Source organism: Geospiza fortis, unplaced genomic scaffold (genome assembly GCF_000277835.1).
Source record: "Geospiza fortis unplaced genomic scaffold, GeoFor_1.0 scaffold10, whole genome shotgun sequence".
Lineage (NCBI taxonomy): Eukaryota > Metazoa > Chordata > Aves > Passeriformes > Thraupidae > Geospiza > Geospiza fortis.
Genome location: NW_005054326.1, coordinates 6100650 through 6113299, shown reverse-complemented (window position 1 = coordinate 6113299; position 12650 = coordinate 6100650). Strand labels below are relative to the sequence as shown.

Genomic DNA, 12650 nt, shown 5'->3' with positions numbered 1-12650 from the left:
ATTCCTGCTTAGACCTGGAACTCAAGAGACAAATATTCTCAGCTTCTTAGAGTCATGATAGTGGAGCCAAGAGTAGAGGCAGAAGCACTGTGAAAAACTTAGAAACAAAATAATTTAGCTTTAGATAAAATTATTTTGTGCTTACACAAATTAAGTGTTTGAGTAAAAATCAAGTTCTTTGGAAAAATTGACTGGACAAAATCTGGTTTAGGCTGGCTTTTAAGTAAGGAATAAATTCAAAACATCATAACAGATTATATAATTAAAGCCATGTGATTGTGTGTGTACGAATGCACAAAATCCATCAGGATATTTTTAGCCTGGAAATAAACTAGAGACCTTAATTTACAGACTTTCCTGCTGTCTCTTTCTAAAGTCTCCTCTGTATTTGTCTTCATCAGCAGTTCATCAGTGCCTTCTCTTGGAGCCTATTTTCCATGTGACCCTGGGAAATTCTGCTCTGGTTCTTTTTTCATGTGTTTTTTCTTTCTCTGTTCATGCAATTTTCTGCAATTATATCCTTATCAATCCATCATTTTCCTTGGGCATATTATACTTAGCTTTCTTTGCTAGCAGTATCCCATTTATTTTTATTCATGTCTTTCACGTCTTTCCTCTGTTTTTCAGGGGTTTTTTTTAATAGAATTTTGCTTGAAGTTAAATTTCAGTTGAAATTCTGTTAATCTGAACTTTTGTGTATACTTTTATTTAATCTCTTAACTCTGTATTCTTGTCCAAATTTGTGTTACCATGCATCTTTTCCCCCCTTACTCTGCTTTTTGCTTAGAGCAGCCATCCACATGCATGTCCAACTCCTTATTCTAAATCCCTTTTACCATGAAGTTTTATAAAGTCATTCGGCAAGTGTCCACAAAATATAAACCTGTATTTTTAAATCTTTTTTTTTGTGTGCTGCCTCCAGACAACCCTTTGTCTATCTCAAAATCTTACATATTTGCAAAACAGCCAGTTTGCCTTGTATCTTTATTGTACATTGTTAGAGTGAACAACAGGAGGAATAGGCCTTTAAGAAGCCTTTCAGCTGTGTTGTTATCTTCGCCAGTTTATGGAAATTTGTGTTTCTATCCCTGGGAGTTAAGGATGGGAGTGACAAGCTCAAGGGAGTATCTGGCTATTGTTACTAAAATCTGATGCCTTCCACTGCTTTGGATCTAACTTTCATAAATGTTCTCTTGGGAAAGATTTCACAAAAATTCCAATCTGGGTCTTGTGGGAGTGAAAGATCCCATTTAATGAGGATTTGGTACCTCTTCATGGTATGGTAATGAGAGTGCTTGTTTATGAGCAAAAGAGTGTGTGTGGGTGGGAAAAATACTTTGGGGGGAAATTCCTTCTAAATATCACTCTTATCTGTTATGCAGGTTGAAGTTCTGATCAAAGTCAGTAGTTTTTGTTTTGCACTGCAGATTTCTGCCCCCAAATGTTTGCTAGCACATATGAGGGCATTGTCCTGGGTACACATGTAGCAGGTGAACCACCAAGATTGTATTTCCATTGTTTGAGTGGCAGTATTAATGTGTTCCTGTTCCATGTGTCACAGAAACAGTTTGTGCTGTAGGAGCTGAACTGTTACACAAACAGACCAGAGTTTCTTTAGTTTTTAGTTCCTAGGACTGGTAACCCTGTCACAGGCATATTTTATGAAAATTTATGAAAAAACCTTTTGCTAGGATCTTTTCTCCTGAGAAGCTGAGAGGTCTCAGAAATGAAATGTAAACAACAATTATCTGCTGCTGTGGAATGCAACAGGTGGATCTGTGATTGGTCTCATGTGGTTGTTTCTAATTAATGGCCAATCACAGTTCAGCTGTCTTGGACTTTCTGGTAGGTCACAAGATTTTATTATCATCCCATTCTTTTCTATTCCTTGCTAGCCTTCTGATGAAATCCTTTCTTCTATTCTTTTAGTGTATTCTTAGTGTATAATTTTCTTTTAATATAATATATATCATAAAATAATAAATCAACCTTCTGAAACATGGAGTCAACATTCTCGTCTCGTTCTGGGGCCCCTGTGAACACCACCACAGTAACCCCACCCTCTATTGCAAACTTGTATGTGATGTGTAATATTACAAGTATTGGCTGTAAAAATGCATGTGTTTGATGGCATAGCAGAGTTTGACTGAACTGGTGGGTTTTCATTACAGGTGTTGCACCCTGCTGTGGAGTCTCTGGACCTCCGAGACTGTGATATTTCAGATAGTGCATTATTGCAGCTTTATAACTGCAAGCAGCTGAAAAAAATCAACTTAAATTCCTGCAAGGAGACCAGATTTGGAATTACTTCAGAAGGTGTGTTATCTGTGCACAGATAACTGGGATCTTATTTCTGGCTTATTTTTCTTGTTAGATTGGGATGAATTGCAAAGAATATATCTAGGGTAAATACTGCTTAAAAAAGAAATCCCCAATGCTACCCCAGTACTAATTAAAAGTCTTTCCAGTGGTGTAAATTTCAGGCCTAGAGCACTAATTATCTTAGGAGAGAGCTATCAGGTTACACTCCTGCTAGATTTCTGCTAAAACCATGGTATGCTCAACATGTTTTCCACTTTATCTTAATTATTCCTTCCTCAAAACCTGTTCCAGAGCCTTTGGACTCAGCATGGTGGTTATGTTAGAGAACAAATAACTCTTTCAAATGTTGTTTTTTTGGCAGGAGTCATAGCACTGGCCTTATCCTGTCCCTACCTGCGTGAAGCCTCTTTCAAAAGGTGCTGTGATATAACTGACAGTGGAGTTCTGGCTCTGGCACTCAACTGCCAATTCCTACAAATAGTGAACTTGGGCAGCTGCTCAGGCATCATGGATGCATCTCTGCAGGCACTAGGAGAAAACTGCAAATATCTTCACAGTGTGGACTTCTCATCTACTCAGGTAGTAGCTACGGTGGCAATTGGCCAATTGACTTTTGTTTGTTTCTATTTTAAGATTGTCATGATGAAGTTCAAAGGGGATTGTTGTAGCTTTACTCTTGACAAGATTTAGGACCATAGTTTATTTCTAATTTCTGCCTCTTAAGGAAAAAGAAGGGTATATTTTGCTTATTAGTGATTGGAAAAATACATGTTTTCATATTAGAACATGTATGGTGAACCAAAGATATACTTTTGTTATAATCTACCTAGGGTTTTTTTAAGTATATTTATTTAGTGCAATAATTTTCTTTAAGTTGTAAAGTAATCCTGAATATTCCATTTAAAGAAAGTAGAATCTTGGACAGATTATTGCCTGCTTTCAGTTAGGACAAACTGATGTGGGTAATGGTCTAGGATGTCAAACAATACAAGCACCTAGTAGGAGTAAACACTCCATAATTAAATGATATTTTAGGAGTGATTGTGCTTGTCAGAGTTATATTACGGAGTCAGCACTGAAAGAATGACATTTTAAATGTCAGAAATGGCAGGGAAGAAGATTTAACAACAGTGTTTAGCATGAGGAGGGGGAGACAAGCTGCAAAAGCGATTCTGTAACATATTTCATAATTACAGGGAGATAATGAAGCGAGGGAAAGGTTTTTTGCAGTAAGTAGCATTCAGTTGACACTGATGGTGAGTAATTATGTTGAATGTGAGTCCAGTACTGAGCATTCACAATGAAATGTCGGTCTGGAAATCATGTAGGAGGTTCTTATTTTAGATGCTATTCTTTTGATTTTTCCAGAAGTAGGGTATCAAAAGAGTCTTAATTTTTTTTTGGTAATTTTTATTTGTTGCTATTTAACTCTTATTTCTCCAGAGTTACTTCATTGCTTTTTTATTTCCTTGCCTCTCTGCCTTTATGGAAAACAGCTATTTCCCTGTGTGTATTTTAAATGAGGTAAAAGCTTCTTCAGTAACTACATGTTTACACTTTTTTTTTAAACTTTTCTACTATGATTACTTTTTTCCCCAACCCAAATTGGTCTAGGTAGAGCAGAAATGCTTTTTCAACCTATAAATTTAAAGTGCTATGCTCTGGCCATATTAGTGTACCCACTGTTAAATGAGACAGGGAAGCTGAAGAAATAGCAGTTACACAGTTGGAAGTATCCTTGCAGAAGGCCAGGCTGGATCAGGTGGCAGGAAGATGAAAGAGTATTTAATAGAATGAAAAAACCCCACCTTGGATAATTTTCTCTCCTAGTTTAGCTGGGAAGAAAATACTGTAGTGTTAAGTGTATTCACTGACTGCAGGGAGTGAATAAATTAATATGATTTTTGCATCTAAATAGCTTGAAAAAAATTGAGCTTTAATCCATTGTGTTTTTTCCCTCAGGTAACAGATGATGGCGTTGTAGCACTAGTGAGTGGAACATGTTCAAAGAATTTAAAGGTAACTGACTTAACCTAATAACAAAGGAATAAACAAAGGAAAATACCTGCATTTTAAAATTATAATTAATATTATCAGCAGCATTACTTAGGAGGGAGGGTTTTTACTGACTGACTTTCATTTCTGACCTCTTTCAAGATCCTTAGAGTTTATAAATTGGAAAGACTTTGCAATAAGACAATGGCTTTTTTACTTTTATCCTACAATATCCTAAAATATACTCCAAAGTATATTTTACTAAATGCTAATTTCACTAGATTTGAAGATCTTTTTTCCACATTTCTTCTTATATGTTAAATTTATTGATAGGTAAGGCAATTCAGAGGCAGGGGAAAAAGTTGGTAATAACCTGTTTTGTTATTCTGCTTTTCATCTTTTCCTAGCATGTACACAAGGCAGCAGTTGTACAGCTGCAGAGAAATTAAGAAAAGTGCAGTGTTTAGTCTGATCTTGAAGAAATTCTTTGATTTCTTTTAGGAGCCATGTAGGTAAATAGAAACACTAGAAACTTCAGCAGAGGCTGTTTTGGGAAAATAGAGGAAACACCAGAATTTAGTTTAGGTTCTATTCTCCTGGACAACTAATTGGTAGAAGAATATCATAGGCAAAGTGATGGGACTCAAACACCATGGAATCTCCTTGAAGAGTTTACTCAGATGTCTTGAGTGCTATGTGTGTGTTGGGAAAACTCACCTTTGATGTTGGAAAAGATGAAAGTTTGACAAGAAAGTTTCACAGATATGGATGCTTGGCAGAAAGCTCTCTGAATGTAGAAGCTGAGAACAGAATAGAGATGGAAGCAAGTTTTGATATAGAAGAACAAGGGATGTCTAAATTGAGAATTGCTGAGCCAGTCACTACTAGACAACTAAGAAAGCAAAGGTTAAGTCTAGCTGGAAGGAGGTTTTATGGCTTGAGCAAAGGATATGTTGACCACAAACAAAACAGATGTTTTTACCAAGCAGAAATAGGTCTTAGGAAAAGAAGAAAGATACCATAGGCAAACAAACATGCCAATGTGGCAAGTAGAAAAAAGGTCTAAGAATTTTCCGCTGCAAGAAAACAGAAAAACAACTTTAAGCTTAAACTGTACCATACTAACTCGTGTGGTTGGATAGTAATGACTGTAATATGGTAATGATAGTAGTTGTGATAGGCTATAGGTAATAGTAAAGGTATTGTGTATGATGCTGATTGGTTGTTATGTATTAAGATGATCAGAAAAGAAAAATCTATAATGCATTGTAACCAGAACTAAAGCAGCTTCAGGCTTGCCTATAGCTGTAGCTGGGAGCTGTAGGCATGGCTCTGTTAGCCACAACCTGAGACTGCTGTAACATCTCCTATACAATAAAGAGCATTTTGAAAAGCTGCCTGGAGTCCCACATCTCTGGTCTCAGGCTCTTACACTTTATGTTTTTAGTTTAGACTCTTTACAGAAAAGCTGTCTTATTTTTCCTTAGGGTATTTTCCTGCTCTGTACAGGACCACATATGAGGTCAATGCACAGAGGTCATAATTCCTTTTGGTTAGGGATCTCTGACATAGATTGGGCAAAGGAAAGCTTTGCCTCTAAAACTCTGGCTGCTCTGACAGGCTGTTGTCATTCCTGTTTTCCTAACAGGAGATCCACATGGAGCGCTGTGTGAATCTGACAGACATCGCTGTGGAAGCCGTCCTTACTTGTTGTCCCAAGATACACATTTTCCTGTTCCATGGATGCCCACTGATAACAGGTAGGTCTAATTACAGGAAGATAACTTCTTGCTAATCATACCTTCTTGCTTTCTGAAAAGCACACTGTACTCCATAAATAATCCCAAACAAATAATAACTTACTGGATAAAATAGTCATTGTACACTGAGACTTTCCAGGCAGGGTGAGACTTTTGCTTTGAAATGTGGCAGCAGCCTTCAGAGAGAGGATTTTTTTGTTTGTTTGGAAATAGGTTTTTTTTTCTCCTTTCAGCATGCTGATGAAAACCCAAAGACTTCAGAAAAATATTAGCATCTTAAACCCCTACTCTGTTCCAAAAGTGTGGAACAGCATCCATTCAAGAAACAGCGGAACAGAGTAGGACAGCCTATGGGTGTTTCAACTTCTGTTGGTTGGTGATGCTTTACAGTTAGGTGATTGGAAAAAGAACCAAAAGGGTTTGGATTACTACAGATGTATCTGAATTGTGATATTGTGGTAGCAAAATAAATATAAATGCAGATATAGAATTTCTTTACTGTGTTGTGTGCCTAGTCCAAATACCACCTTTATATTCTGAATGAGTAACATGAAATTCCTTTGTTCTTTCTCAGATCGGTCCCGAGATGCTTTAGAGCAACTCATCATATCAAACAAAATCAAGCAACTAACATGGACTGTTTACTGATTATTTATCCTGTACATGTGAGTGTCAAGTCTACAGGTGGAGAGCTCCTTCAGTAAACAAGCACCTTGGAGAACTAGCTGGTGACTTTTGTTCCACCAGGTTGCATCCCTCCTGCTTCCCACTGGAGGTCTCCATTGCCATTCCAGTCCTTGCCTGTGAGCCTGGGCTTCCTCATTGACTTTCCTTGGGGCCCTGTCAGTCTTTGCATCGATCATACTTCATTAAGAGGAAAGTTAAACTATAATTAATATTTCCGGGCTGTTGCTCAGGCTTCCTGAAGTGCTGGATTTGGCTGCTACTTAGTATCCTTTAGCAATTTAGCCACAAACCCAGGTTAGGTAAGTGTGTGTTCTGAGTTTGTATTCTGGGGTGGTACTTAAAATTAAAAGTACCCAGCTCAAATGTAACATTGACACACAGCAGTGTCTGTGAAGTTGAGAGTTGAATCTAACAAACACCAACAGGCAGAACTGATAAATGGAGGTGGCATTAACAGTGATACAAATGTACTTTCAGTAGTAACAAAGAATCTCCTTTCACCATGTACTTTTGCTAGGTCTGGAGTAAAAAACGTAGGTACCTTTCTTCTGATGTTACTGATGCTGCAGGTTTCTGTTCTTACTTACCATCAAATACTTGCTGGATTTTTACACATCCTAAAGTACAGCCTGTGAATGTGTAAACATAAGCTTGCTTTGGAATTGTTATGGTGACTCTACAAATTTCAGAGTAGTAGCTGTGACCAAGAACAGGATTTTATACGTGGGCAAATATTTAATTTGCCCTGCCTTTTGCCTGTGTTTCTATATGAAAATACTTTTGGGGAACAAAATGCTGGTACTCATAAAGTGTATCTGTGAGTGAAATAGGATCAAATGTAGTGTCTGAGCACATAAATCTCAGGATGCTAGAGTGTGTTCTGCTGTATGCAGTTCATTACATATCCAGTGGCCCCCAGAAGCTGGAAAATATAAATAAATTTATTGTTCAGTTATAGTAATATTAAAAAAATAATTTTTGAAGCGTAGAGCGAGTTTATTACATGATGGAGCAGTGCTCTCATCACAATTATAAGTCATGTTCCTTGGCTTTCTTGAACCAGCATAACCACTAGTCAGAGTTCTAGGATTTCTGCATTAAGCTCCTTAATGCCAGCCATTTTAGCTTTATAAGGGCATGGAGCACACTGGGTTCATCCTCTGGATCTGGAAGTAGAAGGGTTGAGCTACAGTGGTCTAACATGGATTGATTACATCTGGAAACCTAAAGAGTTTAGGCAACCATAAGGAATATATTTACCATTTAACTCTTGTCATAGCACACCTAAGTGTTGCAGAAATAAACCAATCTTATATTAATCTATTTAAAGTTCAGGTCTAATTGCATGGTAGGTAATTTTTGTTGCCAATATTAAATGATATTATGATGTCTGACAATAATCTTTGTTCTTCTGTTGATTATATGGTTTGTGAAAGTGCAAGACTATTTAGAAAAGTTGTTCAGGTGTCAGTAAAAGCATATTTTTCCAAAACCAGCACCTAAATCCCTTACTCTTGTTGCATGGCTCAGCCTAGTGATGAATATTTTCCTGTGATCCCTGTGGGTGTAACTGCACCAGTACAAACCATTGGTACAAGGAGTTGATTTTGCTACAGTAGCCACAAGCATCTGGCAGCTGTCACTGCAGCAAATCCTTGCACCAGATAGAGGCCTAATAACCAAATCTACCAGCTTTTGTTTCCTTTTTTAATTTTTTTTTCCTGAGGAGTAGTTTATTGTTATGCCCTGTGGAATCCTTGGGATCAATCAGGACCCATTATTCCTTTGAACTCTTGGGCAATAAATCTGTGTTGCACTGTTTTTGATATTGAATCATACAGCTGTTTAGGCAGCCCTGTGAAACAATGCTGCTGCTAACCTCAGTAGCAAAGTTGTCCTTTTTCTCCTTGCTAATATAACCTTGGATTTGTCACTTGTTGAAGGCAAATGCAACTTACACTGTATCCTTAAGTGTACCTGTAGATTTACCATCTTCCCCTACAGCCTCTTCTCAATGTGTAACTTAGTGGTACATCCTCACCTGGTGCTTAAAAAGCTGTACAACACTGCAACAAGGTAACACTGTAATTTTAGGTTTGGAAGTTTCACGTAAGCTACTTTAAATCCTTCACCCTTAGAGCTTATGTTTTTAGTATTTGCATAACTCTACTGGAATGTTTTTTGGTTCACAGTAATTTTCAACAAATGTTTACAGGCACTGGGTGAAGTGGGAGAAGAACCTCATGGCTGTGCTTGCCACTTCATATTCTCTATTGTTTGGACATTGTTATTGCTGTGAGCCTTGCAGAATATTCACATATTGTTACGAAGATTAAAGTTTAGAAGTTGGCTGTTTGGATAGTTCTGAAAACTTGTTGGATTATAGAACCATGTACATCTGACTATGCTCCTAAACCTCCTACTTCATGAATACCATGGTTTTCTGAGTGAGTACCACACACAACTGCGCATTTGTAAGCTTTCACTACAGCACCTGGCACCACTGCACGGTGGGCTATGGTGCAGTTATTAGCTCCCTATCACTGCTCGTTCAGTAATTGACTGCTCAAGTTGACGCTTCCTGTAAGACTCTCAAAAGATTGGTTTCTTCTTCAGATGGCCACAGTTACAGCATCTTACCTGAGGATCAGATTTTTTTTTGGCCATGTTTGGGAGATGAAAGTGGTTCTTAGTTGGCAGATAGAACAGAATGATTCTGGAGTTTGTCCAGCATCTACTCAGGAGAAGAGCAAAATAATTATATCAGACTTGCATTCCCTGTTTTTATTTCATTACCCTCTGTTTGTCACAGAAGTAAAGACCTCTTCATCCCTCAGCAGCTTCCCAAGGTGACAGATTACCTGGTTTACCCTTGCAAAGGGTAATGTAGGGAATGTAGATCATTTGACCCTGTTCTCAAGGGAATGAAGGTACCCCGTAGCTGGTACTATTTATTCACTTTCCATTTATTACAGCTTTTACACTGGCTGGCAGTCAAGAAGCAGAGTTTAAATTTGGGTGCAACTCCTACATAATCACTCTGTCAGTTTCAAGGAAGAGGAAATTTTTATTATAGAGGGAAAGGGGGAGATTTAAATTAGTTACTTTGACATTCAGAAGAGATACCCAGAAAAAGAGCAAGGCACTTCAAGTTGAGCATATTATGAGCTAAAAATCTAGTGGAGAATTTTATGGAGGACAGCAATAATTTTCTATATTTAGAAATCTTCTATAAATAAGCTGCAGAAGCCTGTAGAAGCAAGGCAGTAGTCCTTCAGCCACAGCCCTCTCCCCACAGCAGTATGCTGGACATCCAAACCATTTCACAGTAATGTCAGCAGGACACAAATACACATCGGAAACATCAAGCATGCAAACCCGTACATGTAAGTTGTCTGTAGATCTGCACTTCAGTGCAGGCCCCTTTGAATACAGTTTGCATGTAGCTTTTACATCAAATTGAGCAAAAGCCTCAGTGAGTATGATTGAAATCAGTCCAGTGAAGGTACAGTAAGCTGCTTTACTGTTTAATTCCCATTTTCATGTTATATACCTGCAAAAAGCCAATCAAGTGAGACAAAATCCCATAGAAAGGCAGCTTCAAGAATCATCTGAGCGATTTGAGGGCTGATAACTCCAGACAATACTTGATGTTAGCCCATAGTTTTCTTGTCTCGTAGACTCAGGCAGTGAATATTCTACAACTTTGTGCAGCTGGCTGTGAATGCTGTGGCTTAAAAACTGATGCCTGCCAGGGTCACCAATCAGCACTTCAGTCTGGTGAATCCTGATGCACTTCTGCAGCCAGTGATGCAGACCATCAGCAAGTTGTTCATCATAAAACATATCTCCTAGGACTATGAGGTCCCAGTTGCCAGCTTCTGAATTAATGATGTTCTTAATGGTGATGGGGAAGGGATTCAGGTGGTTCAATTCACAGTTCAAGATCATTGCCATTCCTGCAACTGAAGAAAAGTCAAAGGAAAATTAAAGTTACATTTTAGGATTCTGCCATTCAGCCCTCTTACATATTTCTGTGATGAAATCTTTCATTTTCTTCTCTTAAATGTTGTTGTTCATCCTATCTAGGGGGCTGCTACAGTTTTTATTATGAGTCAAAATCTAGCATGAAGTGATGAAATTTTCTCCTCATTACACCATGACACAGGGAAGAAGTTTTCCTAGAATGGATACCACTGGAAACCCAATCATGGAATTGAAGTAGAATATAATAACTGCCTTAATCTATGGATATACTTTCTTCCTAACTAATGAGTAATTAAATTATTAATAAACTGTATTCATAAGTCAATTATGGAAAGACAAAGCCTAGAGGAAAAAGGCAAAATCTAGGCCCTGATGTACATGAAAGTACAGGAAAATGCTGTGGTCCTACAGAGAAGCCAACTTGCTGCTTGTGCTTGGAGTTCTCATCCAAACCAGCTGTGATGGTGTATGGACAACACTTGACAGAAAGTTTGCTGTTTGTTCTAAGGAGCTATAGAGATAGACCTAGGCCAAGAGAGGCTGGTACAACCCAGCTTCCAGTACTGGCAAAACCCATTCCTCTTTTTAGCATTCTTAGGATTCTGTTTGGAACTTGAATTTCTCCCAGATGGAGCAAAGAAAAGTCCATGTTAAAGGTGCTTTAAAGATTAGTAAGTATCTTTACACAGAGATGGAAAAAAGCCTTACTAGGGTCAATGTCATTGGCAAGGACTTGGGATGCACCACTCATCACAGCAGCTATTGCTGTTGCTCCACATCCACTTCCAAGATCCAGAACTGATCGCCCTTTAACCACATGTGGATTATCTAAAATATACCTGAAAAAGAAAAGCTTTTAAAGCAGTGAACAAGATAATGCAAGTTTCTCAGGTTTGCATTAGACTGCATAAGAGTTTCTTGCCAAACATGTAATGAAGTGTGGTGCCTTAACTCTATTCCACATGTGCAGCTGCCACAAAACTCCTTATTTGTCTCAGATGATATAAAAATCAAGGACCATAATTTTTCTCCCTTAGTGTCCTCCCCCACCAACAAACAAAAAGAAATTCAGCCAAATAAGCAACATTTTATGTCAATCAGCTCCTTCTCTGACAGGTGAGCTTATCTGTTAAGTAGACACAAACTGGTAAGTAGACACTTCTAGGTAACTAGAATTCATCAGAATCCATGAGAAATAGTGAAGTAAGGATTTGTAGAAATTAAAAGCAATCTGACTGAAAAAAACATGATGTGTTCACAGTGAATATGGTGCCCCCCCACCAATCTGAAACACTCCTTCTGCAGCTGCTTGGAAGAAGAGGAATTTCTCCTCTTTCTTTTCCTGAGCGATGCAGATAGAGGTGCAAATACTTTGAGACTGCTTAGTGTTGTTTCTGAGTAGCAATGAGAAAAAGAATAGAGCTGCGGTGAGCAGAAAGGGTATCTTCATCTAATTGCTGACACCTTCCAAGAGAAACCCTGAGAAACCTCTAGGCTGCAAGTGGAGAACTGACACAAGGCAAGTTGCAGTTCTTGTTAAATACTATGAATCATATTATAACTATTGCAGAGGGTTCAAAACTTAAACAACTGTTATGAAATTCAATTTGCTGCAAAGGGGAAAGCCCCAGGTGTCAGGGAGAAGAGCACTGGGTGAAATGAATTACTGCAAACCACCATAATGTTACTATCAATTTCCATAACTACTTTTGAAGTAGAAATAAGAAAGGATTCTACATTTGTGTTATCTTCTGACAGGGAGAGTGAGGGATGACTCTTCACAGGGGTCAGAGGTAAACACAGCTTTTGCAGGGGGACTCCAGTGCAGATGACTGTCACAGAAATGTTAAGACTGGTGTACATTGGGAATGGATGGATGGAAATATCTGGGCCTGGAAG

General features: G+C 38.2%; 2 protein-coding genes across 4 annotated transcripts in view; one reads left to right on the top strand and one right to left on the bottom strand.

Moving 5' to 3' along the window:
* The window catches only part of AMN1 (antagonist of mitotic exit network 1 homolog), a 12448-nt gene extending 3313 nt beyond the window's left edge, over positions 1-9135 (top strand). For both annotated transcript variants that reach the window (XM_031057040.1, XM_031057041.1), the window contains exons 3-7: positions 2172-2316; positions 2684-2901; positions 4285-4341; positions 5966-6077; positions 6652-9135. In XM_031057040.1, coding sequence (XP_030912900.1) covers positions 2172-2316; positions 2684-2901; positions 4285-4341; positions 5966-6077; positions 6652-6725 — 606 coding nt within the window. In that variant the 3' untranslated portion in view covers positions 6726-9135. The remainder of the gene's footprint in view (positions 1-2171; positions 2317-2683; positions 2902-4284; positions 4342-5965; positions 6078-6651) is intronic.
* A 571-nt stretch (positions 9136-9706) lies between these two features.
* Positions 9707-12650, bottom strand: part of ETFBKMT (electron transfer flavoprotein subunit beta lysine methyltransferase) — a 6350-nt gene continuing 3406 nt past the window's right edge. For both annotated transcript variants that reach the window (XM_005421061.2, XM_031057039.1), the window contains exons 3-4: positions 11460-11590; positions 9707-10729 (exon numbers count right to left, since the gene is read on the bottom strand). In XM_005421061.2, the coding sequence (XP_005421118.1) occupies positions 10365-10729; positions 11460-11590 (496 nt within the window). In that variant the 3' untranslated portion in view covers positions 9707-10364. The remainder of the gene's footprint in view (positions 10730-11459; positions 11591-12650) is intronic.